The sequence below is a fragment of the Pelophylax lessonae genome, assembly GCF_965119305.1.
Source record: "Pelophylax lessonae genome assembly, chromosome: 8".
In the NCBI taxonomy this organism is placed as follows: domain Eukaryota; kingdom Metazoa; phylum Chordata; class Amphibia; order Anura; family Ranidae; genus Pelophylax; species Pelophylax lessonae.
Genome location: NC_138775.1, coordinates 14,214,183 through 14,240,663, shown reverse-complemented (window position 1 = coordinate 14,240,663; position 26,481 = coordinate 14,214,183). Strand labels below are relative to the sequence as shown.

The following is a 26,481-nucleotide window of genomic DNA, read 5'->3' as shown; positions in this document are numbered from 1 at the left end:
TGTTTATAAACATTGATCAGGCAAGGGATAGGGTGATACAAAGTAACATTGTATATAAACATTGATCAGACAGGGGATAGGGAGATACAAAGTAACATTGTTTATAAACATTGATCAGGCAAGGGATAGTGAGATACAAAGTAACATTGTATATAAACATTGATCAGGCAAGGGATAGAGAGATACAAAGTAACATTGTATATAAACATTGATCAGACAGGGGATAGGGAGATACAAAGTAACATTGTATATAAACATTGATCAGGCAAGGGATAGAGAAATACAAAGTAACATTGTATATAAACATTGATCAGGCAAGGGATAGAGAGATACAAAGTAACATTGTTTATAAACATTGATCAGGCAAGGGATAGGGAGATACAAAGTAACATTGTATATAAACATTGATCAGGCAAGGGATAGGGAGATACAAAGTAACATTATTTATAAACATTGATCAGACAGGGGATAGGGGAGATACAAAGTAACATTGAATATAAACATTGTTCAGACAGGGGATAGGGAGATACAAAGTAACATTATATATAAACATTGATCAGACAGGGGATAGGGAGATACAAAGTAACATTGTATATAAACATTGATCAGGCAAGGGATAGGGGAGATACAAAGTAACATTGAATATAAACATTGTTCAGATGGAAGAAATGATGACTTTGATAAATGATCTTTCCTTTCCAGTCGATTTAGTTAGATAAGAATCTTTTATCTATAACTGACAACCCGTTCAGTCAATATTCCACACCCTAGGAAGTAGATTTCAATAATTAGTTTGGATACAATCATAACATATAAACCTAAATCATAGCAGAAAGGTACAAATGTCCGTGGTCCATAGGGGATTGTACAGGGAGGAGAGCTGAATTGGTTAATTGCAGTAATAATGGATTATGGTGGTTTCTGGGAAAGTGCTGCCAAAAAATAGGCAAAACACATGCAAAGCGTAGCGGTGATGTTTGTTTTGGCAGAGGCCGGTATGGCTGCTCAGTGATTGCCGAGTGCACACACCTGGATGGTCAGTGATTGCCGAGTGCACACACCTGGATGGTCTGGCCCACCAATTCTCTAATGAAGTATCCCTCGAGGTGTGACTACCCCTGCTGGATGGGGACCAGTTTTCTGACTTGGCCAGCTGTTGCACAAGGCTAACAATCTACGCTGTATGTGAGATGTATTGCTATATTGGCTCTTATAGTCACAGACATCGTTCCCATTTTATTTCCAGATGGCGCAGGTAAAAGTGGCGGATTGCAACAAGTTCCAGACGTGCGCAGAGTGTCTGCAAGAAGCAGATGCCTATTGTGGTTGGTGCACAATGGAAGCCAGGTAAGTGGCCCTCCAGCTTAAAGCTGACATTAAATCTGCTTATATTATGCCTTCCATGTTCCAAACATTTTCCTTTTTTTTTTGATGACATACCTTATTTTAATGTGTATCAAAATAGTGTAGCACTAATAACAACTAAAATAATGAATATATCACATTGGTCATAACAACAAGTGCAGTGATACAAACAAAACAAGCAAAGTCCATAGGGGTCATAAGTCCCAAAAATGGATAGTAGATGGAAAGTTGTAATCCAAAAAAGGTTGAGTCCCAATAGATGGTGAGGCAGAAGGAAAACACCCGTGATAGGTAATGAGAGATGGCTGCTTACCAGAATAAATGGGCCCCCAACTTAATGGACAGGCCACAAAGGCTTGGTAAAGAACTCAGCATATACTCTTGCCTCCACAATCATAGGGATATGGACATGGATCAAATGCGCTTATAACCCTCGGCATCCAAAGGTGTAACCCAACGAAGCAATAAAGCTCATATACAGCTCCGGTATTAGGTGCCAACCACATAGGAAGGAAGATAAAGGGAGACCATAGCGTAATCCAGCATTGAACAATCGAAAAGTTTATTAAAGGTTCCACTTACATGTATGCAGACAAATACAAGCAGACTGTTTAAAACCGCGGCGTCCCACGGGAATGTAGTGAGCCGGCGTTGAGAGGGGCGTGACAAGCGTGGTGTCCGGTACCGCCCGACCGGTTTCGTCAGATGTGACGTCGTCTGGGGCGTGACGCTTGCAATAAAGTTACATGAAGACCAAAATGTAAAAAGTGTACAATATATATATATATATATATATATATATATATATATATATATACTGTATATATATATATATATATATATATATATATATATATATATATATATATATATTTTAATAAAACAAATTAAAATAATATAAAAAGAAAAACATTATAAAAGTCTTAAAATATATTATTTAGTAAATTAAATAAATATTATTAAAAAAATACATAAATATATATTTTTATATAAATATAAAAAAAAAATATATATATATATATCAAATTAAAATAATCAAGATGAAAAAAAATAAAGTCTTTAAAAATATATTTAATAAAAATATATTTAAAAATAATTTAAAGAACCCCCATCCCCCTGCACAAAGGCACAAATGCAGATGCATGCGTATGTAAACATCAGTTGCACCACACCAGTGAGGTATGAATGTCGGAGTAAGAGCAATAATTCCAGGGGCATCATTCCTGATTGACTGATAACCTGTAAAAACTTTGAAAGCATTGCCTATGAAATATTTTAGGTAACACAGTTTGTCACTATTTCACAGGCACACACAATTTTGAATCTTAACATGTTTGCTATCTGTTTACTTGATGTAACTCCATCTCTATCTATTTTTTACCAAAAATTGGGTTTTATATGAAATTTATCTTAGTGTATTTTTTTTCCTAAAAAAATTGCATTTGATAAAAATACTGCTCTAATATCGTGGGACATAAAAAAAAAAAAAATTGAAACCTTCACCATTTTATTCTCCAGGGCCTCTGCTTTCAGGAAATTATATATATTGTTTGGGGAAAATTGCCCCAGACAGTAGGTGGTAACTCCTAACCTTGGTCTTCTAGATTGTAAGCTCTAATGAGCAGGGCCCTCTGATTCCTCCTGTATTGAATTGTATTGTAACTGTTTGGTCTTCCCTCACATTGTAAAGTGCTGCGCAAACTGTTGGCGCTATATAAATCCTGTATAATAATAATAATAATACTGATGGGAAGTAGTTCACATGGCGACAACCATAGGAAGTGTAGCGCTACATAGTAACTTTTTGTGAACGCCGACCAACATAGCGCCACCTTATCTCATTTCTGACCCGTGGGTTGAATCGCTCTTTTCTTGGTGACAGATTTCCTCCGCTGTAAGTGCTATATTATTACCAATATCCCATTCTCCATATCTTCCCATTATTCCTGCGCTGTTATCATTCCTCGCCGATTACCGCCAAGTTCCACTTGCTCTGTCACCTGCCATAAATCGCGGTCGCCTGTTAGCGGCAAACATACTAATCACATTTTTCAGCCGACGATGACAATATAACTTTGTATCCATCGAATGTACTCATTAACGGCCTGAATATCAATCGCGGCGGGAGTGACAAGCTCGTTGCAGTTCTTCCGTCTGATTAATTAGGAGGCGGATTAATGTATGCGGCGAGCCGCGGCGTGAGTTTCGGATGTTGTCACTGAGTCGTGAAGGTCAGCGGAAGCCGCGGCGGTACTGATACACAGATAATTGCTTATCTCTATTCCAGATCAGGACAAATCAGCCTCGTTAATCTCACATCAGATCGCTGACATTCACACAGGAGAGAAGTCCGGGGCTTCGCATTGTCTTGTTAACTATTCACTTTTGCATCTGAAAAACAAAAAAAAAAAATGGTGTGGAATAAAACTGAACTTTGAGTACAAAAACTTACTTTGAAATATATTCCTCAATAGTCACAAAGGATATAAATATACTTTGTGTGCAGCAAATTCCTCTGCACCCAGATTTTACCTTCAAAAAGTAACAGTGACATCATCACTATGCTGTACATAGCATGTGCAGAGAGCAGGGCTGTGGGAGGGGCCCAGGAGACCCCACCGACTACTGGTTGCCTGCAGAAAACGACAGGAGGGCGCGGAGACACGACCAGTCACCCTGCACAAGGAGAGGGAGCAGAGCTGTGGGAGGGGCCTAGAAGACCCCACCCACTACAGGTTGGATGCAGAATACTACTATTGTAGTTTTCTGCAGGCAGCCTGTAATGGGTCAGGTCTGCTGGGCCCCTCCAGCCTGTAATGGGTCAGGTCTGCTGGGCCCCTCCAGCCTGTATTGGATTAAGCCTGCTGGGCCCCTCCAGTCTGTAATGGGTTGAGCTTGCTGGGCCGCTCCAGACTGTAATAGGTTGAGCCTGCTGGGCCCCTCCAGCCTGTATTGGGTGGAGCCTGCTGGGCCCCTCCAGCCTGTATTGGGTCGAGCCTGCTGGGCCCCTCCAGTCTGTAATGGGTCAAGCCTGCTGGGCTCCTCCAGCCATGTAATGGGTGGAGCCTGCTGGTCCACTCCAGCCTGTAATGGGTCAATCCTGCTGGGCCCTTCCAGCTTGTATTGGGTCGAGTCTGCTGGGCCCCTCCAGCCTGTATTGGGTCAAGCCTGCTGAGTCCCTTCAGCCTGTAATGGGTCAAGCCTGCTGGGCTCCTCCAGCCTGTAATGGGTGGAGCCTGCTGGGCCACTCCAGCCTGTAATGGGTCAATCCTGCTGAGCCCCTCCAGCCTGTAATAGTTCGAGCCTGCTGAGTCCCTTCAGCCTGTAATGGGTCGTGCCTGCTGGGCTCCTCCAGCCTGTAATGGGTCGAGCCTGCTGCGCCACTCCAGCCTGTAATGGGTCAATCCTGCTGGGCCCTTCCAGCTTGTATTGGGTTGAGTCTGTTAGACCCCTCCAGCCTGTAATAGTTTGAGCCTGCTGAGCCCCTCCAGCCTGTATTGGGTCGAGCCTGCTGGGCCCCTCCAGCCTGTACTGGGACGAACCTGCTATGCCCCTCCAGCCTGTACTGGGTCGAGCCTGCTGAGCCCCTTCAGCCTGTAATGGGTCAAGCCTGCTGGGCTCCTCCAGCCTGTAATGGGTCGAGCCTGCTGGGCCCCTCCAGTCTGTACTGGGTTGAGCCTGATCCCTCCAGCCTGTACTGGGTTGAACCTGCTGAACCCCTCCAGCCTGTAATGGGTTCAGTCTGCTGGGCCCCCCCTCCAGCCTGTAATGGGTCAATCCTGCTGGGCCCCTCCAGCCTGTAATGGGTCAATCCTGCTGGGCCCCTCCAGCCTGTAATTGGTCGAGTCTGCTGGGCCGCTCCAGCCTGTAATGGAATGAGCCTTCTGGGTCCCTTCCACAGCTCTGCTCTCTTCACAGGCTTATGATGTCTCTGCTACATTTACAAGACGATATCTGGATTTGCAAAGGCATTTGATGCACACAAAGTGGATTTATATCCTTTGTGGCTATTCAAGACTATATTTAAATTAAATGAAAGTTTTTCTGTCTCCAGCACTCTATTCTATTCTATTCTATTCTATGTATAAGTAGGAATCATCATCTAAATTCACTTTTATACCTTACTGTATTTATTGCAATATGTTTCCAATTTGAATTCAGTTCATTTTTGATTTTGGATTTTAATTTATTTTTAAATTCAGATAATTTGTTTCATTATAACTTATTTCGGATTTGTTGAAATTCGTTACTGTTGTGATTCGGGAATTCGGATAAATCCAAATCCCTGAATAACAAAAATGTTGTCAGAATTTCAATTTCTACCTACAGCAGAGGATTAAACACAATGGACACATCCTCCTGACTCTACATTATGTCCCTTGTGCTGATTTTTCTGTTTTTAAATTTTAGCTGCACTTAGGATTTAATAAAAAAATTATATAAAAAAAAAAACAATGTATCTGTATTTTTCATCTGTTCCTTATAGGGGTTCAGGACTTTGGTATTGTTCAACATATTTGTTTGATTTCTTACCTGTCACCCCCCAATGTTGGGATATTTCAGGTGCTCCATGCAAAAAGAATGCTCTAATTCTGAAGAGCGCACATTCTGGACCAGCCCAAGAGGAGGGGTGCAGCAGTGTCCGGCGGTCAGAATTATCCCGGATAAAATCGACTTCACCCCTGAGACTCAGGTGAGAGCTGTGTGGGGTGTGGGGGACTCCTCTGTCAGCGGTGTGCAGATCAGTAAAGTGCAAAGAATAAGAAAAATTAAAAAAAATAGCGGTGGGATCTTTTTTTGGTTAATCAGCATTGATCCATCTATAGCTAGTTTTTGGGATCTATAGATTTTCCTGTTGAAATGTTTTTGGGATATATACATGTTCTAAGTGGATTTTTTTTTTGTTAGAATCAATCGATCTTCCTATTGGAATGGTTTTTTAATCAATTGATCTCCTTGTTGTAATGTATTTTGGATCTATAGATCGTCCCAGTGAAATGCTTTTGGAATCTATGGATCTTCCTATTAGAGTGCATTTGACATCTATAGATCTTTTTAGTAGAATGTTTTTTGGGGATCTGTAGATCTTCCTGTTGGAATGTTTTAGGGACATATAGATCTTCCTATTGGAATGTTTTTGTTTTTTTTTTGGTGTATACGTATATAGATCTTTCTGATATAATATTTTTGGGATCTAAAGATCTTCCTATTGAAATATTTTTAGAATCTATAGATCTCCTTGTGGGAATGTTTATTTGATCTATAGATCATACCAGTGAAATGCTTTTGGAATTTATAGATCTTCCAATTGGAATGTTTTTGACATCTATAGATCTTTCAAGTGTAATATTTTTGGAAAATGTAGATCTTCCTGTTGGAATGTTTTTGGAATCTGATGATCTTCTTTTTGGAATTTTTTTTGATCTATTGATCATCCAAATTAAATGCTTTTGGTATTTATATATCTTCCTATTGGAATGTTTTTGACATCTAAAGATCTTTCTAGTGGGATGTTTTTAGAAACTATGGATCACCAAATGGAATGTTTTGGAATCCATAGCTGTTCCTATTGGAATGTTTTGGAAATCTTTCCAGTGGAATGTTTTCAGGATCTATAGATCTTTCTAGTGGAATGTTTTTGGGATCTATACATCTTTCTAGTGTATGGTTTTCAAGATCTATAGACCTTTCTAGTGGAATGTTTTTGGACTTTTTAGATCTTTCAAGTGAAATGTTTTTGGAATCTATAGCTTTTCCTATTGGAATGTTTTGGATCTATAGATCATTCTAGTGGAATGTTATTGGACTTTATAGATCTTTCAAGTGAAATGATTTTGGGATGAATAGATCTTCCTAACAGAATGTTTTCGAATCTATATATTTTCCTAATGGAATGTTTTTTTGGATTTATAGATCTTTCTAGTGGAATGTTTTTGAGACCTATAAATCTTTGTAGTGATTTTTTTTTTTTTTTTTTGGGATGTATAGATCTTCCTAACAGAATGTTTTGGAATCTATAGCTTTTCCTATTGGAATGTTTTGGAATCTATAGATCTTTCTAATGGAATTTTTTTGGGCTTTAAAGATCTTTCAAGTGAAATGTTTTTGGGATGTATAGATATTCCTAACAGAATGTTTTGGAATTTATAGCTTTTCCTATTGTAATGTTTTTTTTTGGATTTATAGATCTTTCTAGTGGAATGTTTTTGAGACCTATAGATCTTTCTAGTGGAATGTTTTTGGGCTTTAGGGATCTTTCTAGTGAAATGTTTTCGGATCTATGGATGATCCTAACAGAATGCTTTGGAATCTATAGCTTTTCTTATTGGAATGTTTTGAGATCTATAGATCTTTCTAGTGGAATGTTTTTGGGCTTTATAGATCTTTCTAGTGGAATGTTTTTGGGCTTTATAGATCTTTCTAGTGGAATGTTTTTGGGCTTTAAAGATCTTTCTCATGAAATGTTTTTGGGATCTATGAATCATCCTAACAGTATGTTTTGAAATCTATAGCTTTTCCTATTGGAATGTTTTGGGATCTATAGATCTTTCTAGGGGAATGTTTATGGGCTTTAGGGATCTTTCTAGTGAAATGTTTTTGGATGTATGGATCATCCTCACAGAATGTTTTGGAATCCATAGCTTTTCCTATTAGAAAGTTTTTTTTTAGATTTATAGGTCTTTCTAGTGAAATGTTGTTGGGATCTATGGTTCATCCTAACAGAATGTTTTGGAATCTGTAGCTTTTACTATTTGAAAGTTTTTTGGATTTATAGATCTTTCTAGTGGAATGTTTTTGGGACCTATAGATCGTTCTAGTGGAATGTTTTTGGGCTTTAGGGATCTTTCTAGTGAAATGTTTTCGGATCTATGGATGATCCTAACAGAATGCTTTGGAATCTATAGCTTTTCTTATTGGAATGTTTTGAGATCTATAGATCTTTCTAGTGGAATGTTTTTGGGCTTTATAGATCTTTCTAGTGGAATGTTTTTGGGCTTTAAAGATCTTTCTCATGAAATGTTTTTGGGATCTATGAATCATCCTAACAGTATGTTTTGAAATCTATAGCTTTTCCTATTGGAATGTTTTGGGATCTATAGATCTTTCTAGGGGAATGTGTATGGGCTTTAGGGATCTTTCTAGTGAAATGTTTTTGGATGTATGGATCATCCTCACAGAATGTTTTGGAATCCATAGCTTTTCCTATTAGAAAGTTTTTTTTTAGATTTATAGGTCTTTCTAGTGAAATGTTGTTGGGATCTATGGTTCATCCTAACAGAATGTTTTGGAATCTATAGCTTTTACTATTTGAAAGTTTTTTGGATTTATAGATCTTTCTAGTGGAATGTTTTTGAGACCTATAGATCTTTCTAGTGGAATGTTTTCGAGACCTATAGATCTTTCTAGTGGAATGTTTTTGGGACCTATAGATCTTTCTAGTGCAATGTTTTGAGACCTATAGATCTTTCTAGTGGAATGTTTTTGGGACCTCTAAATCTTTGTAGTGAAATGTTTTTGAGATGTATAGATCTTCCTATTGGAATTTTTCTCCTATAATAATTTTCCTTTCTTCTCATCTCTAGACAATCCTTCTCCAAATCACTGGAAACCTCCCCAGTCTCCAGTTTATGAACTCTTCCTGTGATTATGGGAATGGCATTCACTTGCCGGCCACAATTGTGAACGACGCTGACCAACAGTGGGCTCACTGCTCCTTCCTTCCACGCGAAAAATTCCCAGAATTCCCCGCCAACCAAGGTACAAGACTCAGTCAAAGGCTTGGCAGCTGTAGTGCCGTCTTTAGTAACAGTAAACATTAGTAACATAATAATTATCGTACCTTTTATTGGCTTCTCAATTTGTAATTGGCTGCAGATATTTGAACGGTAGTCATGTAAGGAATCCCTTCAGGAGGAAAAGGTCGGAGGGTTGTCACGGTTAACATCCAAATTGCCGTGAAATTGCAATGATAATTTGGCTTATTACCATGGTAATTCTCCACGGTGTTTCCTAATGGATTTCTGTGTGTGACCTCTAATTGTTGGCTTGGGGAATAATCACAACCACAATGAAACAGCCAGTAAAATCAATCAATGACCTGACAGTGATTTCAGTAATCTACTCAGTGTCCTGGAGAAATTGTAAGGCTGCCATTACTGACTTTCTGAAAAGGTTATTTTACTACCAGATTTCCAATCTTCAGTGCCTGGAATATGCATGCAGTCAGTGATGTCATAACAGAATCAGGACTCCCTGTTCCTGGTCAGTCACTGTGGAAGTACTAGATTATGACAGCCAGGCAACTGGCAATTCCAGAAAGAGAGATCTTGAATAGCTTCTATTTCAGCTCATATGCCTTTTGCCATGAGGAGGTTCATGAAAGTTCCAGCAGAGAACTAGGAATTTGCACCCGTGCGCATTCCTAGCTCTCCATCCCCATTTTCAATCTGACAAAGTAGTTATAGAACAGTGGTCTCAAAACTGTGGTTCTTTGCTAGCCTTTATTCCTCCCAATGATGGGACACTATTCCATAAACTAATAACAATGATGGGGCACTATTCCTCCCACTGACAACAATAATGGGACACTATTCCTCCCACTGACAACAATAATGGGACACTATTCCTCCCACTGACACCAATGATGGGGCACTATTCCTCCCACTGACACCAATGATGGGGCACTATTCCTCCCACTGACACCAATGATGGGGCACTATTCCTCCCACTGACATCAATGATGGGGCACTATTCTTCCCACTGACACCAATGATGGGGCACTGTTCCTTCCACTGACACCAATGATGGGGCACTATTCCTCCCACTGACACCAATGATGGGGCACTATTCCTTCCACTGACACCAATGATGGGGCACTATTCCTCCCACTGACATCAATGATGGGGCACTATTCCTCCCACTGACATCAATGATGGGGCACTATTCCTCCCACTGACACCAATGATGGGGCACTATTCCTTCCACTGACACCAATGATGGGGCATTATTCCTCCCACTGACATCAACGATGGGGCACTATTCCTCCCACTGACATCAATGATGGGGCACTATTCCTACCACTGACACCAATGATGGGGCACTATTCCTCCCACTGACACCAATGATGGGGTGCTATTCTTCCCACTGACACCAATGATGGGTGGGGCGCTATTCCTCCCACTGACACCAATGATGGGGCACTATTAATCCCACTGAAAGCAATGATGGGGTACTATTAGTTCAACTGACACCAATGATGGGGCACTATTCCTCCCACTGACACCAATGATGGGGCACTTTTCCTCCCACTGGCACCAATGATGGGACACTATTAATCCCACAGAAAGCAATGATGGGGTACTATTCCTTCAACTGACACCAATGATGGGGCACTATTCCTCCCACTGACACCAATGATGGGGCACTATTACTCCCACTGACACCAATGATGGGGTATTATTCCTCCCACTGGCAGCAATGATAGGGCACTAGTTCTCTCACTCAAACCAATGATGGGGCACTATTTCTCCCACTGAAACCAATGAGGGGGCACTATTCCTCCCACTGACACCAATGATAGGATACTATTTCTCCCACTGAAACCAATGATGGGGAACTATTCCTTCCACTGACACCAACCATGGGGCACTATTTCTCCCACTGACACCAGTAATAGGGCGCTCTTCCTTCCACTAACACCAATGATGGGACACTATTCCTCCCACTGACACCAATGATGGGGCCTGATTCCTGACACTGACATTAATGATGGGGCACTATTCCTCCCACGAATACCAATGATGGGGCACTATTCCTCCTCTTATTGACCAACAAGCCTGAGGCCATGTTTATTCTCACTGATGCCGGACCCGGGACATTTTCTACCCCCCACCGGTCACAATCCTTCCCGACACATATTGATGTTGCTTTATATGGTCTGGGCGTTTAAGATTCTATGGCCTTTGGTCATGAAAGGAATAACCCGAGTCATAATGAAGCCATTGCAGTCAAATTAATCTGAAAAAATATGCGCAGCCCCCTATTGGTCAGTTCTGTGCTGTGCGACCTCCTTCTTCTTTTCCACTGAATATATGAATAAGGTTTTGAGAAAGAGGGCAGTGCTAGAAAATACATTTTGGAAGATTTAGAAGAAGAGGATATTGGGAACCATGTGCAAGCAAATAACACTTTTTTTTTTTTTTTTTTTCCGAGCATCAAATATGAGGACTGCTAGTGTTGACATGTGTTCATGCCAAAACAAAAGCGTTTTGCAACATTGTTCATCTTTGTATCATTAAATTGCACAGTGTTACCATTTCTTTTTATTAATCCCTTCGGCTAGTTACATTATTAAGTTGGCATTTTGCTTCCAGTGTGAACCTCGACAGAGCTTCCCAGTGACATACTAATGAAATTTGTCTTATTTTGTATCATTGGCAGATCACGTGAACATCACCCTTGGTGTCACCGTTGGAGGGATCCATATTGCCAAAAGCTATTTCGTTATATATGACTGTGAGAGGACCATAAACATCCACCCTAAAACATCGTAAGATAATCACAGACTGCTTCTAACGCTACCAAACATGAAACTAAATCTGCGGATACTAGATACCGTCCGATCTTGTAATCTAGAAGGCGGTACTCCCATAGCTTCTACTTACCATACGGTCAAATTCCAACCGGGGAGCCTAGACAACCCAATGAACCAGATACAAAAAATAGCAGCAGGGGTGCCACAAAGGTCACCCCTGGAATTGGTTGCAAAGAAGGCTCTACTCAGGTTAAGAAGGGCAAAAACTTTATTTAAAAAAATATATATTTTGGTTGACAGACTGTAAACCATTGCTAAAAATCTACAGCCAATCGGTATAGTAAGTGTGGGAATATCTGCAGCAGCAAGTCCAAGGAGTTGTATACCGATTGGCTGTAGATTTTTAGCAATGGTTTACAGTCTGCCAACCAAAAAATACCTTCAGAGCTTTGGCAGCAACTCTTTTTGGCTCTGAGGAAGGGGGTTCGTCCCTGAAACGCGTCAGCCTAGACACAGCAGCCTCATGCAGCACACTGCATACCATTCAACACAGTGCGGTTCCTTGGCTACCTTGGAGACTTTATGTGTATTATGTTGATGTGTGTTCATACACACCTGCTTTGTGAGTATAATGTATACTTATTAATATTTTTAATACATTTTTTGGTGGTAATGCACTAGGTTGGTGCGCCCCTTTTTTTCTTCTTTTGTTGCTCCACCATTGGTGTCAGTGGAAGGAATGGTGCCCCATCATTAGTGTCTTTGGGAGGAATAGTGCCCCATCATTGGTGTCAGTAGGAGAAATATTGCCCCATCGTTGGTGTCAGTTGGAGGAATAGTGCCCCATCATTGATCTCAGTAGGATGTATATTACCCCATCATTGGTGTCAGCGGGAGGAATAGTGCCCCATCATTGGTATCAGTTAGAGGATTATTGCCCCATCGTTGGTGTCAGTAAGAGTAATAGTGCCCCATCATTGGTGTCCGTAGGAGAAATATTGCCCCATCGTTGATGTCAGTTGGAGGAATAGTGCCCCATCATTGATCTCAGTAGGATGTATAGTGCCCCATCATTGATCTCAGTAGTATGTATAGTGCCCCATCATTGACATCAGTTGGAGGAATAGTGCCCCATCATTGGTGTCATTGGGAGTAATAGTAACCCACCGTTGGTTTCAGTGGAAGGAATAGTGCCCCATTGTTGGTTTCTACCTATCCTGGGGGTCAACGCTACACCAAAATTCATTCAACCAACATACATTCTGCATTCACATATGTATCACCTAATAGGGGTTTAAAAATGTCATGAATGTTTTGATTGGCTTCATTATTATATGGGCAGAACAATAGTAAATTTCAAATTAAGGGTAGGTGTACTTGGAGGTCATTCCGATTTGAGTGGACCCTCCATTGTGCTTTGCATTATGCACTGCGACACCAAAGCAAAAAAAGTGGGCGCAGTTTGGACTGTTGGGGTATAGACACTGAGATGGAGTTAAAAATTCAAATCTTCAGTGACACCTTGACATTGCCCAGCTTATGCAATCTGTATAAAACAAAACTATGATTCTTTTTGATTCTTTTTGAAAGTACCTATAGATGGGTAACCACCTCAATGGGCTCTTGCATATCTGCCCATCCTTAAAAGAGTCAACCAAGCTTCTGGACCACCACAGTCCTTGCCCAAAGTGATGGAGGTGTGCATATGTTGATCCTTCCAGTAGAGTTGGAAATTCACTCTGTGCCATACCGCGTTACTGGGGCTTTTGTTATCACCCTGTAAGACATTAGAAATGGACCAATTATGGCAAACACTTGCTTGTATAGGGTTGTTTTTAGATGATCTTATGACCAACAAGGCTGCTTTTTTTTTTTTTTTTTTTGAACTCTTGATGCAATGATATGATGGCGGCCTCCCAGCATTCACATCTTCTTTCTTTTGTAGGTGTACCAGCTGTGTGACATCAGCCTGGCCCTGCAACTGGTGTGTGAGCCAACACAAGTGTTCCTCCAATAGTTCCCGGTGTGACTCTTTTGTTGAGGTAAGAAACAGTAATATTACTGCTTGCAGCAGGAGATACGTTAAACCTTCAGAACCTAACAGTCTATACATTTTTTTCTGTGCTGGTAAATTTTTGGTGAGGGAGGGCTAAGAACAAGTGAAACTTTCCCCAACCCTTGAAGTAAGCCCTGATAGCCTCACCTCCCTTCAACACATAACCCCTAATCTGTGCCTTATACTTCATACTAACACTTAACACCCTGCCCTGACCCCAACATTTAACCCAACCCTTAAACTGGCACTGAACACCTAACCCCATTCAACACATAACCCTTAACCTGTGCCTTAAACTTAGCTGCCCCCCCCTACTTCCTGCCTCGAACACTTAACAAATCCTTTGAAGTAAGCCTTTAACACCCCCCCCCCTCCCCCCTTCACACATAAGCCCTGACCCTAAAATTTAACCCAACCCCTAAATTGGCATTGAACACCTAACCCCCTTCAACAACTAACCCTTACCCTGTGCCCTATACTTAGCCTATACTTAGCTGCCCCCCCCCCTATCACCTACCAAAACCTTTGAAGTAAGCCTTTAACAGCTAACCCCTATACACATAAGCCCTGACCTTAAAATTTAACCCAGCCCTTAAATTGGCGCTGAACACCTAATCCCCTTCAACAACTAACCCTTACCCTGTGCCCTATACTTAGCTGCCCCCCTTCCCCTAGCTTCCTAACCCTAACACCTATCACCTACCAAAACCTTTGAAGTAAGCCTTTAACAGCTCCCCCCCCCCCCCTTCACACATAAGCCCTGACCCTAAAATTTAACCCAGACCTTAAATTGGCGCTGAACACCTAACCCCCTTGAACAACTAACCCTTACCCTGTGCCCTATACTTAGCTTGCCCCCCCCCCTCCCCTAGCTTCCTAACCCTAACACTTATCACCTACCAAAATCTTTGAAGTAAGCCTTTAACAGCGCCCCCCCCCCCCTTTACACATAAGCCCTGACCTTAAAATTTAACCCAGCCCTTAAATTGGCGCTGAACACCTAATCCCCTTCAACAACTAACCCTTTCCCTGTGCCCTATACTTCGCTGCCCCCCCCCCTCCCCTAGCTTCCTATCCCTAACACTTATCACCTACCAAAACCTTTGAAGTAAGCCTTTAACAGCGCCCCCCCCCCCTTTACACATAAGCCCTGACCTTAAAATTAAACCCAACCCTTAAATTGGCGCTGAACACCTAATCCCCTTTAACACATGACCCTTAACCTGTGCCTTATACTTAGCTGCCCCCACCTTTCTAACTCTAGCACCTAACAAAATCTATGAAGTAAGCCTTTAACACCTCTCCCCATTTACACATAAGCTCTGACCCTAAAATTTAACCCAACCCCTAAATTGGCGCTGAACACATTACCACATTCCATGCATAACCTTTAATCTGTGCCTAAGCAATTAGATGCCCCTTCTACCTTCCTAATACTTAACACAAAGTCTTTAACACTTAACCCCCGCCACAACAGTCCAATCTTAACACTTAACCTGTGTCTTATACTTAGTTGCCCCCGCCTTCCTAACACTTACACCTAACAAAACCTTTAAAATGAGCCTTTAACACCAACCCCCCCCTTACATATAAACCCTGGCCTTAAAAGTCAACCCTTTAACCCAACCCTTAAAATAAGCCCTGCACACCTAACCCTCATAAACACATGACCCTTAACCTATGAGTTAGCAAGTAGGTGCCCCCTCTACCTTCCTAACACCTAAAACGAAGGTAGTCTTTGTCACACCCCCCCCCCCCTTACACAAGGCCCAACCTTAACACACCTAACCTGGGCCTTACCATTAGTCTGCCCCCTTACCCATCTTGCCAACTCTAATACTTAACACTTAAAAAACCTAACAAAATGCGCCTAACAAAATGCGCCTTTAACACCTATCCTCCTTTTACACAAAAGCCTGACTCTTAGCCCTTAAACTACAATAAGTCTTTAACACTTACCCCCCTTTACCTTCTAACCCTTAGTCTGCTCCCTAATACCTATCTGCCCCCCTTTCCTACCCTAACACTCAGCCTAACGTCAACCCTTTAAAATTAAACGAAAGGCAAAACTTGCCAGAAGTGACTCGTGCCGATAGCAGAGGAAGGAAGCAGCAGACAGAAATTACACTTAGTGCTCTGGATTGAGAAAAGTACACACTATAGAGGGATATGCTTTGTTCATATTTCATGTCTTAGGTTTACAGCCACTTTAGGCCTAAAATAAGCCTAAGGCGGTAATGGTGAACCTTGGCACCCCCAGATGTTTTGGAACTACATTTCCCATGATGCTTATGCACTCTGCAGTGTAGTTGAGCATCATAGGAAATGTAGTTCCAAAACATCTGGGGTGCCAAGGTTCACCATCACTGGCCTAAGGTAACCACTAAATGAAGCCTAAGGGCCAAATCACATCAGTGCATTTTAGCGCAGCTGTAAAACGCAGATCAAGGGAAGGATATCTGAAAAACCGTAATTTCCAATGTGTCCTGTTCACACCATAATGCTGCGCTGCATTGCGTTAAATACAAAATGTATGTCATTGGATGGAAATGTGCATGCATTTTAGTGCAAGTCAGTGTGAATTGGCCCTTAACCCTTATTCTGCTGCATATCCGTCTTATCCTGCACTGTAGCACACAATATGCAAACAAATTTGGAAAAGGGCAATGTCAAAGAATGTTCAAACTTCCGTATGACCGCATTCATCTCAACCGCTAGCAAGGTTATGCTGAAAATTCTACAAGCTAAGCTTCAGCAGCACGGAACCGAGAGCCACCACAAGTACAAGCTGGACTTCCAAGAGGCAGAGGAACTAGAGATCAAATTGCCAACATTCGCTGGATCATGGAGAAAGCAAGGGAGTTCCAGAAGAATGTCTACTTCTGCTTTATTGACTACAGTAAAGCCTTCTATTGTGTGGATCACAACAAGATGTGGCCAGGGCTGGCCCAAGACATTGTGCTGCCTGGGTCCAAGAATGAAAAAAAAAATCACGCCCAACAAAGGGCCCCAACATCCATTGTTTTATATAAATATAATCAGTGCTTTAAGTGGGCCGGTATGCACTGATACTCAGTACCGCCACTTCCAAATATGGCTCTTGAGCATACCGCCACCTCTCCATGCACCTTAGCGTACCAGTACACTCATTTTGGACATCTGTGCCCTCAATTGCCCCCCCTTCCCCAAGAATATTTCCCACTCCAAAGCCAGACCAGTCACCACCAGTGAGTCCCCCTGCTTCGGAGTCCCAGCCCAGGCCAGGGGGGGGGGGGGGTGCTCTGTTGGGACCCTGATGTGGGGTGGGGCAACAAAATTTATAGGCTATAATAGAGTACCGGCACCTCTTTTGGGCCACTTAAAGCACTGAATATAACATTTAGAAAATATTATACTGTATATTATACAGTATATACTGTTATCTTCTTCCATAACTCACCACCGGACCGGTCCACCAAACACCCGCTGTCTGTCCTCAGTCCTCCTGTCACTCCTGTGTCTGCAGTGCCCACCGCCCTAGAAGATCCAGCCTGCCCTGTGTGAGTTGGAGTGCACTGATGTCTGACTTAATTGCGCATGCCACGGTCACATGACGTTCCTCAAAGGAGACACTCCGCCTCCTCATACTCATCAGTTTGCACCACGGGCGGCAGTGTGAGAGGGGTAAATGCCGCCGGTAACGTGCCACAAACTGATGACACACAAAACTGCTAGAAAAAAAATCTTGGGAGTCAATTTGCTGCCCTCTTCAAGTTCTGCCTGGGTCCAATGGACCCAGCGGAACCCATAATAGACCCAGCCCTGGATGTCGCAAATAATGAAAGAAATGGGAATACCAGACCACTTCACCTGTCTTCTGAAAAACTTGTATGCAAGTCAAGAAGCAACAGTTAGAACAGGACATGGAACAACAGACTGGTTCAAAATTGAGAAAGGAGAACGGCAAGGATGTATATTGTCACCATACTTCTTTAACTTATATGCAGAGTACATCATGCGAAATTCCAGGATTGATGAATCACAAGCCGGAATTAAGATCGCAGGGAGAAATATCAACAACCTGAGATATGCAGACGATACCACACTAATGGCAGAAAGTGAAGAAGAACTAAAGCGTCTCTTAAAGCGGTAGTATCCCACTTTTTGACACTTTTACCTACAGGTAAGCCTATAATAAGACCTATAATAAGGCTTACCTGTAGGTACAATTAATATCTCCTAAACCGGCATGGTTTAGGAGATATTTGCAGTGCATGCAGCCGCTCACGCGAGCGGCGCATGCGCTCTGAAGGTCCGGGGGGACCTCCAGTCTTCCTTGCCGGGAGCTTGCCGGAAAATCACTCCAGCGCGCATGCGTGGGAGTGACGTCATCACGGCTCCGGCCAATCACAGCGATGTCCGGGGGTCTGTGTCGGGGCTTCGTTCTAAGGTAAGTAATACATAATGAGCTAGTATGCGATGCATACTAGCTCATTATGCCTTTGTCTTGCAGGTTTTTTTTTTTTTTTGGGTGTACAACCGCTTTAACCTCCCTGACAGTCTGATTATGTCCGGATTTCTGTGCTAAAAACGGTACATTGTTTTGCATGGAAATTTGTTGTTTTATATTTTAAAACTCACCTTCCCCTGGCAATCCCCCGCCACCCCCCCCCCGCCTTCCTACCGCTCTGTGCTCGGCCGATGCCGGCACTTGCCTTCCGGTTTCCTTCCCTGCGAGCGTTGCGGCGCAGGGGGGTTGAACCGGCGGCAATCTAAAAAATGTAAATACACCAAGATGAGCTGTGATCGGATTACACTGTATCATCCCATTTCACCACAGGATTTCACCTGGTGACTTTTCCAGTGCCCTGCCTGTGCTTTTCCAGTTCTTTGTGCCTGGAAAATAGAGAACGACCATGGCGTCCAAAAAGCGTTCTTTTTGCGCTAAAGCGCTTTTAGACGAACTGGAAAACAGCAACAGCGAAACGGAGTTACTTGAAGAACTGAGCGATAGCAATTGGTGGGAAAATTTGTCATCAGGTACGGAAAGTGACGACAGCGATGATTCTGATGTCTCTTTCTGGCACATCGCTCTGTTGGAAATTCTGAAGAATCATTTGATGTACTTCCCAAATTCCACAAGCTATGTGCCAGAAAGCGACATCAGAATCGTCGCTGTCGTCACTTTCAGTACCTGATGACGAATTTTCCCACAAATTGCTATCGCTCAGTTCTTCAAGTAACTCTGTTTCGCTGTCGCTGTTTTCCAGTTCCTCTAAAAACGCTTTTGTGTAAAAAAAAAACGCTTTTTGGACGCCATGGTCGTTCTCTATTTTCCAGGCACAAAGAACTGGAAAAGCACAGGCAGGGCACTGGAAAAGTCACCAGGTGAAATCCTGTGGTGAGATTGGATGATACAGTGTAATCCGATCACAGCTTTCTATCATCTCATTTGGTGTATTTACATTTTTGAAATTGCCGCCGGTTCCACCCCCCTGCGTCGCAACGCTCGCAGGGAGGGAACCGGAAGTCAAGTGCTGGCATCTGCAGAGCACAGAGTGGGGAGAGAGTGTGAGGATGGCTGCAAAATGGCGGGGGAGGATGGCGGGGGATCGCAGGGAAGGTGAGTATGATTCTGGGGTAATCCCGAGATTACCCCAGAATCATCAGGGCTTTTTTTCAGTGGGAATGCGGGGGAACGCAGGTCCGGCACCTCCAGTCTGAATGTATGCAATGGCAAAGGGGTGCTGGGGTCAGTGGGGTGAGCTGAAGGGCCTATTGATGCTGGCTGCTGGGGGATCTATTGTTGCTGGAGGGCATTTTGTTGTGGGTGGGGCTATTGTTGCAGTGGAGGATTTATTGTTGTTTGGGGGAACTATTGTTGCTGGGGGGCTATTGTTGTTGGGGAGGGTCTATTGTTGCAGGGGAGGATTTATTGGGGGGGCGATTGTTGCAGGGGAAAATTTATTGTTGCTGAGGGGATCTATTGTTGGGGGGAGGGGTCTATTGTTGCTGATTCCAGGGGATCTATTTTACTGCTTTTCTAGTTATCATTACAAATTCCATACGAATTACCTAGAACCACAACATGATACTTGGTTTTGTATTCTATAAAAGGGGGGGGGGGGGTACTGGTGGGTGGTAGAGGGTGGAACCAAAGGACAGCGCTCGGAGGTGGGTAGTGGGTGGAGACAAGGGGTGACTCAGAAGGGGGGAGTACCTGCACCTATTCTCTGAGAAAAAAAGCCCTGAGAATCATACTCGGGTAATCCCGAGAATCATCCTTTTGGTACTAAAAATTAACCCTGAGCCACACTCGGGAATACCGCTAGGGAGATTAAAGAAGGTGAAAGAGAAGAGCGCAAAAGCTGGCCTGAAATTGGGCTTCACAAAAACTAAGATTATGGCAACCGGCCCCATCACTCCTTGGCAAATAGAAGTAGAAGAAATGGAAACAGTTACAGATTTTATCGGACATGAGGATCATCAGATATTATCTTCCTAGGCTCCAAGATCATGGCAGACGGCGACTGTAGACGTGGAATTAAGAGACGTTTGCTTCTTGGGAGGAAAGCAATGGCAAACCTAGACAACATTATAAAAAGCAGAGACATCACTCTACCGACAGAGTGCCATATAGTCAAAGCTATGATATTCCCAGTAGTAACCTATGGCTGTTAAAGTTGGACCATAAGGAAGGCTGAATGCCGAAGAATTGATGCTTTTGAACGATGGTGTTGGAGAAGACTCTTAAAAGTCCCTTGGACGGCAAGAAGATCAAACCAGTCAATCGTGAAGGAAATCAACCCTGAATATTCACTGGAAGGAGAGATTCTGAAGCTGAAACTCAAATGCTTTGGCCACCTAATGCGAAGTGAGGACTCATTGGAAAAGACCCGGATGCTGGGAAACATGGAAGGAAAAAGGAGAAGAGGACGACAGAAAAAATGATAGATAGCATCATCCAAACAATGAACATGAAGGTAAGCAAGCTCCGGGAGACTGTGTAGGACAGAAACACCTGGCGCGCTATGGTCCATGAAGTCATGAAGAGTCGGAAACGACTGAACAACCACAACACTTTTTGAAGGTTGTCATCTTCGTCTTCCATAACAGCTGAGCAATGGCAGCCCTCCTATTCCTATCCTAACAGGTTGCCTTTAAGAGACACTCCTCTGTACACAGAGACGATAATACATCGCCCATTATCCCCCGGCCTTCGTGTTAGGAAGGTGATTGCACGCACACAGCCTAATAAAGGCACTACCTGAACCGCGAGGACTCCGCCGTAATCCCATTAAACAGCCCCTGTACCGGCCTTGAAATTGAATCTGGTTTTACCGTGCACTCTCAGCCTTTAATTAGACGAGATGTCCAGAAAACTCATTATGTAATTATCTGCTGCATTAGACCCGCCAGCTGAGAAATGTCCTGTTTTTTTCCTCTCGGCCCGCTGACATGCGAATGGGCTGTTCATGTACAGATGACAGGAAGCGGCCATATATATTCTCCGATACATCCCGCCACGTCTGACTGATGTGTTGTTTCCTTCCCATCCACAGATGGCTTCGGACATGAGGATCATCATTTTTATTATACCGGGTGGTCTGACAGAGCAACATACATAGGGAGCTGAGAGGGGTGAAAATTGCTTTATTACTTAACCACCTCCTTCCCAAACCTATTCTGACATTTCGCTCATACATGTAAAAATCAACTTTTTTTTTTGCTAGAAAATTTCTTAGAATCCCCAAACATTATTTTATATATGTATGTGTGTGTGTATATATATATATATATATATATATATATATATATAATAATGTTTGGGGGTTTTAAGCAATTTTCTAGCAAAAAAAAAGTAGATTTTTATGTGTAGGAGCGAAAAAAAAAAAAATATATATATATATATAAAAATATATATATATTTTTTTTTTAGCAGAGACCCTAGAGAATAAAATGGTGTGTGTTGCAATTTTTTATGTCACACAGTATTTGCGCAGCAATTTTTCAAACGCAATTTTCTTGGGGAAAAAAAAGAACATTCATTAAAACAAAAAAAAACAAAACAGTAAAGTTAGCCCAATTTTTTTGTATAATATGAAAGATGATGTTACGTCAAGTGAATAGATACCTAGCATGTCACGCTTTAAAATATATATATATATATATATATATATTTTTTTTTTTTTTTTTTTTTGCAGAGACCCTAGAGAATAAAATGGTGTGTGTTGCAATTTTTTTATGTCACACAGCATTTGTGCAGCAATTTTTAAAACGCAATTTTTTGGGAAAAAAAAAACATTCATTAAAACAAAAAAAAAAACAAAACAGTAAAGTTAGCCCAATTTTTTTGTATAATATGAAAGATGATGTTACGTCAAGTGAATAGATACCTAGCATGTCACGCTTTAAAATATATGTATATATATATATATATATATATTTTTTTTTTTTAGCAGAGACCCTCGAGAATAAAATGGTGTGTGTTGCAATTTTTTTATGTCACACGGTATTTGCGCTGCATTTTTTTAAATGCAATTTTTTGTGAGAAAAAAACACATTCATGAATAAAAAAAAAAACAAAGCAGTAAAGTTAGCCAAATTTTTTTTGTATAATGTGAAAGATGTTACGTCGAGTGAATAAGTACCTAACATGTTACGCTTTAAAATTGCGTCTGCCCGTGGAATGGCGGCAAAGTACGATGCTTAAAATTCTCCATAGGCGAAGCTTTTAACGCCTTTACAGGTTACCAGTTTAGAGTGGCACAGGAAGTCGGGTGCTAGAATTATTGTTCTCGCTCTGACGTTCGCGACAGTACCTCACATGTGTGGTGCGATCACCATTTACATATGCGTGCAGGAGTAACGTATGCATTCGCTTTTCCGCGTAAGCACGGTGAGACGAGGGTGCTCTACACAATATTTCATTTTTTTATTATTTATTTATTTTATAAAATTTTTTTTCTTTTTTAAATAAAACATTTTTTTTGTACAAACTTTATTGCTATCACAAAGTATGAACAACATCCCTTGTGATAGCATGACAGGTCCTCTTTATGGAGAGATTTGGTCTATTAGACCCCAAATCTCTCCTCTGGCCCCCAATGCAGCCGATCAGACACAGATCGGTCCGATTGCTGCAGAGAGGGGAACGACGCCAGTTCCTCTCTCTCTGTCCCAGGCAGCCATCGCCACCGGCTTCATTGTTTCTGGCCTCCGCGATGGGACCGGAGGGCCCGGGAGAGGCAGCGGAGAGAGGGGTGTGGGACCCCCTTCCGCCACCTGCAAAAGTGAATTAACCATTCGGATCACTTCTGCCTGAAAGGGGATCGCCGGCTGCAAAGAATGATACCGGGATTGTGCCTGTAGGTGTAGGCCTGTAAACAAAGTATATCCCTCTGTAGTGTGTACTTGTCTCAATCAATTCAGAGCACTAAGGCTGCATTCACATGTCAGTGTATGGATCGCGGGCAGAACCGCCGCGATTCTGCCCGCGATCCGGAAATCATTGCAAATCGCAGGACGCCTGTGCGTTGCCCGTGATTTGCAATAGCACCCCAAACGCTGAGCGATGTTGCCGCGATTTCCGCCTGCCGAATCGCGGTAACATCGCGCAAAAAAAATCGCGGGACACATTACGCCCAAAAAAGTACAAGAGCTTCTTTGGAGCGTAATGCGTCCCGCGATTTTTTTTTGCGCAATGTTACCGCGATTCGGCAGGCGGAAATTGCGGCAACATCGCTCAGCGTTTGGGGTGCTATTGCAAATCATGGGCAACGCACAGGCGTCCCGCGATTTGCAATGATTTCCGGATCGCGGGCGGAATCGCGGCGATTCTGCCCGCGATCCATACGCTGACATGTGAATGCAGCCTAAGGGGTTTATGTACTAAAGCTGGAGAGTGCAAAATTTGTCACATTTCTGCAGAGAAGCCAAATAGCTTCCAGGTTTATTGCCAAAGCTTACAGGAGTTGTATCTTTATGCATTCTATGCACTAAGATGAAAAGTATGTAGCAGCCGCCCCTAATACTTACCTGAGCCCACTCTCTGTCCAGCAGTGTCCACGAGTCCCTCAGGCCGTCCTGAACTCTACCTCCTGATTGGCTGAGATACAGCAGTGGCGCCGTGGGATCCCGCTGCTGTCAATCAAAGTCAGTTTGCCAATCAGGATAGAGAGGGGGCGGGGGCCGAATGGCAGCTCCCTGTCTAAATGGACATATTGAGCTGCAGCTCGGCCCGGGTGCCCCCCATAGCAAGCTGCACTTAACAGGAAGGAGGGGCCAGGCGCAGTGAAGGGACCTGAGAAGAGGAGGATCCGGGCTGTTCTGTGCAAAACCAACTGCACAGAGGAGGGAAGTGTAACATGTTTGTTATTTAATATTTAAAAAAAAAACCATGAGACTTTACAATCACTTTAATTGAACAGGAATTATCCCCAATTGTTAATGTCAGTGGGAGGAATGGTGCCCCAAGCAGTGTTAATTTCGTCGACTAAAACCAACTAAAACGTTTTCGTCGACTAACACAATTCAGATGACTAAAATACGACTAAAACTAAAATTGCATTTTAGTCAAAAGACTATAACTAAAACTAAATCGAAATTTGCTGCCAAAAATGAACACTGGTGCATGCTCAAAGCATAAATAATAACATATTAGATTTTTCACTCCAGGACCAGCAGTAGTATATAATGAGTTTGGAAATTGTAGAGAAATGCTTAAATAATGCATTACAAATTACAATTGAACTACACCCATTCGATTATAGATGACTAAAATGAGTTTTAGTCGACTAAAATGTAGGGCGTTTTAGTCGACTAAAATATACTGGAGTTTTAGTCGACTGAATATGACTAAAACTAAAACACTTGCAGAAGACTAAAATAGGACTAAAACTAAAATGCCATTTTAGTCCTAAGACTAAGACTAAAACTAAATTGAAATTTGCTGCCAAAATTAACACTGGCCCCAAGGGCTGGAAAAAGGTAGGCAATGGGCCACAGTTTGGAGGCCAATGGTATATGTCATTGAGAATAGTATATTGTCTATAATATATTGTATATGCCATATAGTCCAGTGTACTGTATATTGTATATGTTGTAAAGTACATTGTACAAGCCGTATAGTATATATTGTATATGCTGTATAGTATATATTGAACACGGTATAGTATATATTGTATATGCCATAGTGTATATATTGTATATGCTATATAGTAGAGTATATATTGAATACTGTATAGTAAAGTATAGTGTATATTGTATATGTTGTATAGTATATTGTATATGCCGTATAATAGATATTGTATAGGCTGTATAGTATATTGTATATGATGTATAGTATAGTATATATTGAATACTTTATAGTATATATATATATTGTATATGCCATATGGTAGAGTATATATTGAATACTGTATAGTAAAGTATACTGTATATTGTATATGTTGTATATTGTATATGCCATATAGTATAGTGTATATTGTATATGTTGTGAAGTATAGTATAGTGTATATGCCGTATAATGTATATATTGTATAGGCTGTATAGTATATATTGAATACTTTATGGTATAGTGTGTGTATATGTGTATATATATATATATATATATATATATATATATATATATATATATATATATATATATATATATATATATATATAGTATATGCCATATAGTAGAGTATATATTGAATACTGTATAGTATATATTAAATATGTTATGATATAGTATATATATTGTATATGCCATATAGTAGAGAATATATTGAATACAGTATTGTATATGCTGTATAGTATAGTATATATTGTATATGCTGTATAGTATATTGTATATGCTGTATAGTATAGAATAGTATATATTGTATATGCTGTATAGTATATTGTATATGCTGTATAGTATAGTATAGTATAGTATAGTATAGTATAGTATAGTATAGTATAGTATAGTATAGTATATATTGTATATGCTGTATAGTATAGAATAGTATATATGTATATATTGTATATGCTGTATAGTATAGTATATATTGTATAGGCTGTATAGTATATTGTATATGCTGTATAGTATAGAATAGTATATATTGTATATGCTGTATAGTATAGTATATATTGTATACGCTGTATAGAATAGTATATATTGTATATGCTGTATAGTATATTGTATATGCTGTATAGTATAGAATAGTATATATTGTATATGCTGTATAGTATATTGTATATGCTGTATAGTATAGTATAGTATAGTATATATTGTATATGCTGTATAGTATAGTATATATTGTATATGCTGTATAGTATATTGTATATGCTGTATAGTATAGTATATATTGTATATGCTGTATAGTATAGTATATATTGTATATGCTGTATAGTATAGTATATATTGTATATGCTGTATAGTATATTGTATATGCTGTATAGTATAGTATAGTATAGTATATATTGTATATGCTGTATAGTATAGTATATATTGTATATGCTGTATAGAATAGTATATATTGTATATGCTGTATAGTATAGTATAGTATAGTATATATTGTAT

At 41.1% G+C, this 26,481-nt stretch overlaps 1 protein-coding gene across 1 annotated transcript in view; it reads left to right on the top strand.

Annotated features, from left to right (window-relative positions):
• PLXND1 (plexin D1) overlaps positions 1-26,481 on the top strand; it is a 240,597-nt gene that overhangs the window by 99,547 nt on the left and 114,569 nt on the right. Inside the window, exons 4-8 of the mRNA XM_082265543.1 lie at positions 1,247-1,347; positions 5,929-6,058; positions 8,949-9,123; positions 11,806-11,914; positions 13,845-13,941. Of these exons, the coding sequence (XP_082121669.1) occupies positions 1,247-1,347; positions 5,929-6,058; positions 8,949-9,123; positions 11,806-11,914; positions 13,845-13,941 (612 nt within the window). The remainder of the gene's footprint in view (positions 1-1,246; positions 1,348-5,928; positions 6,059-8,948; positions 9,124-11,805; positions 11,915-13,844; positions 13,942-26,481) is intronic.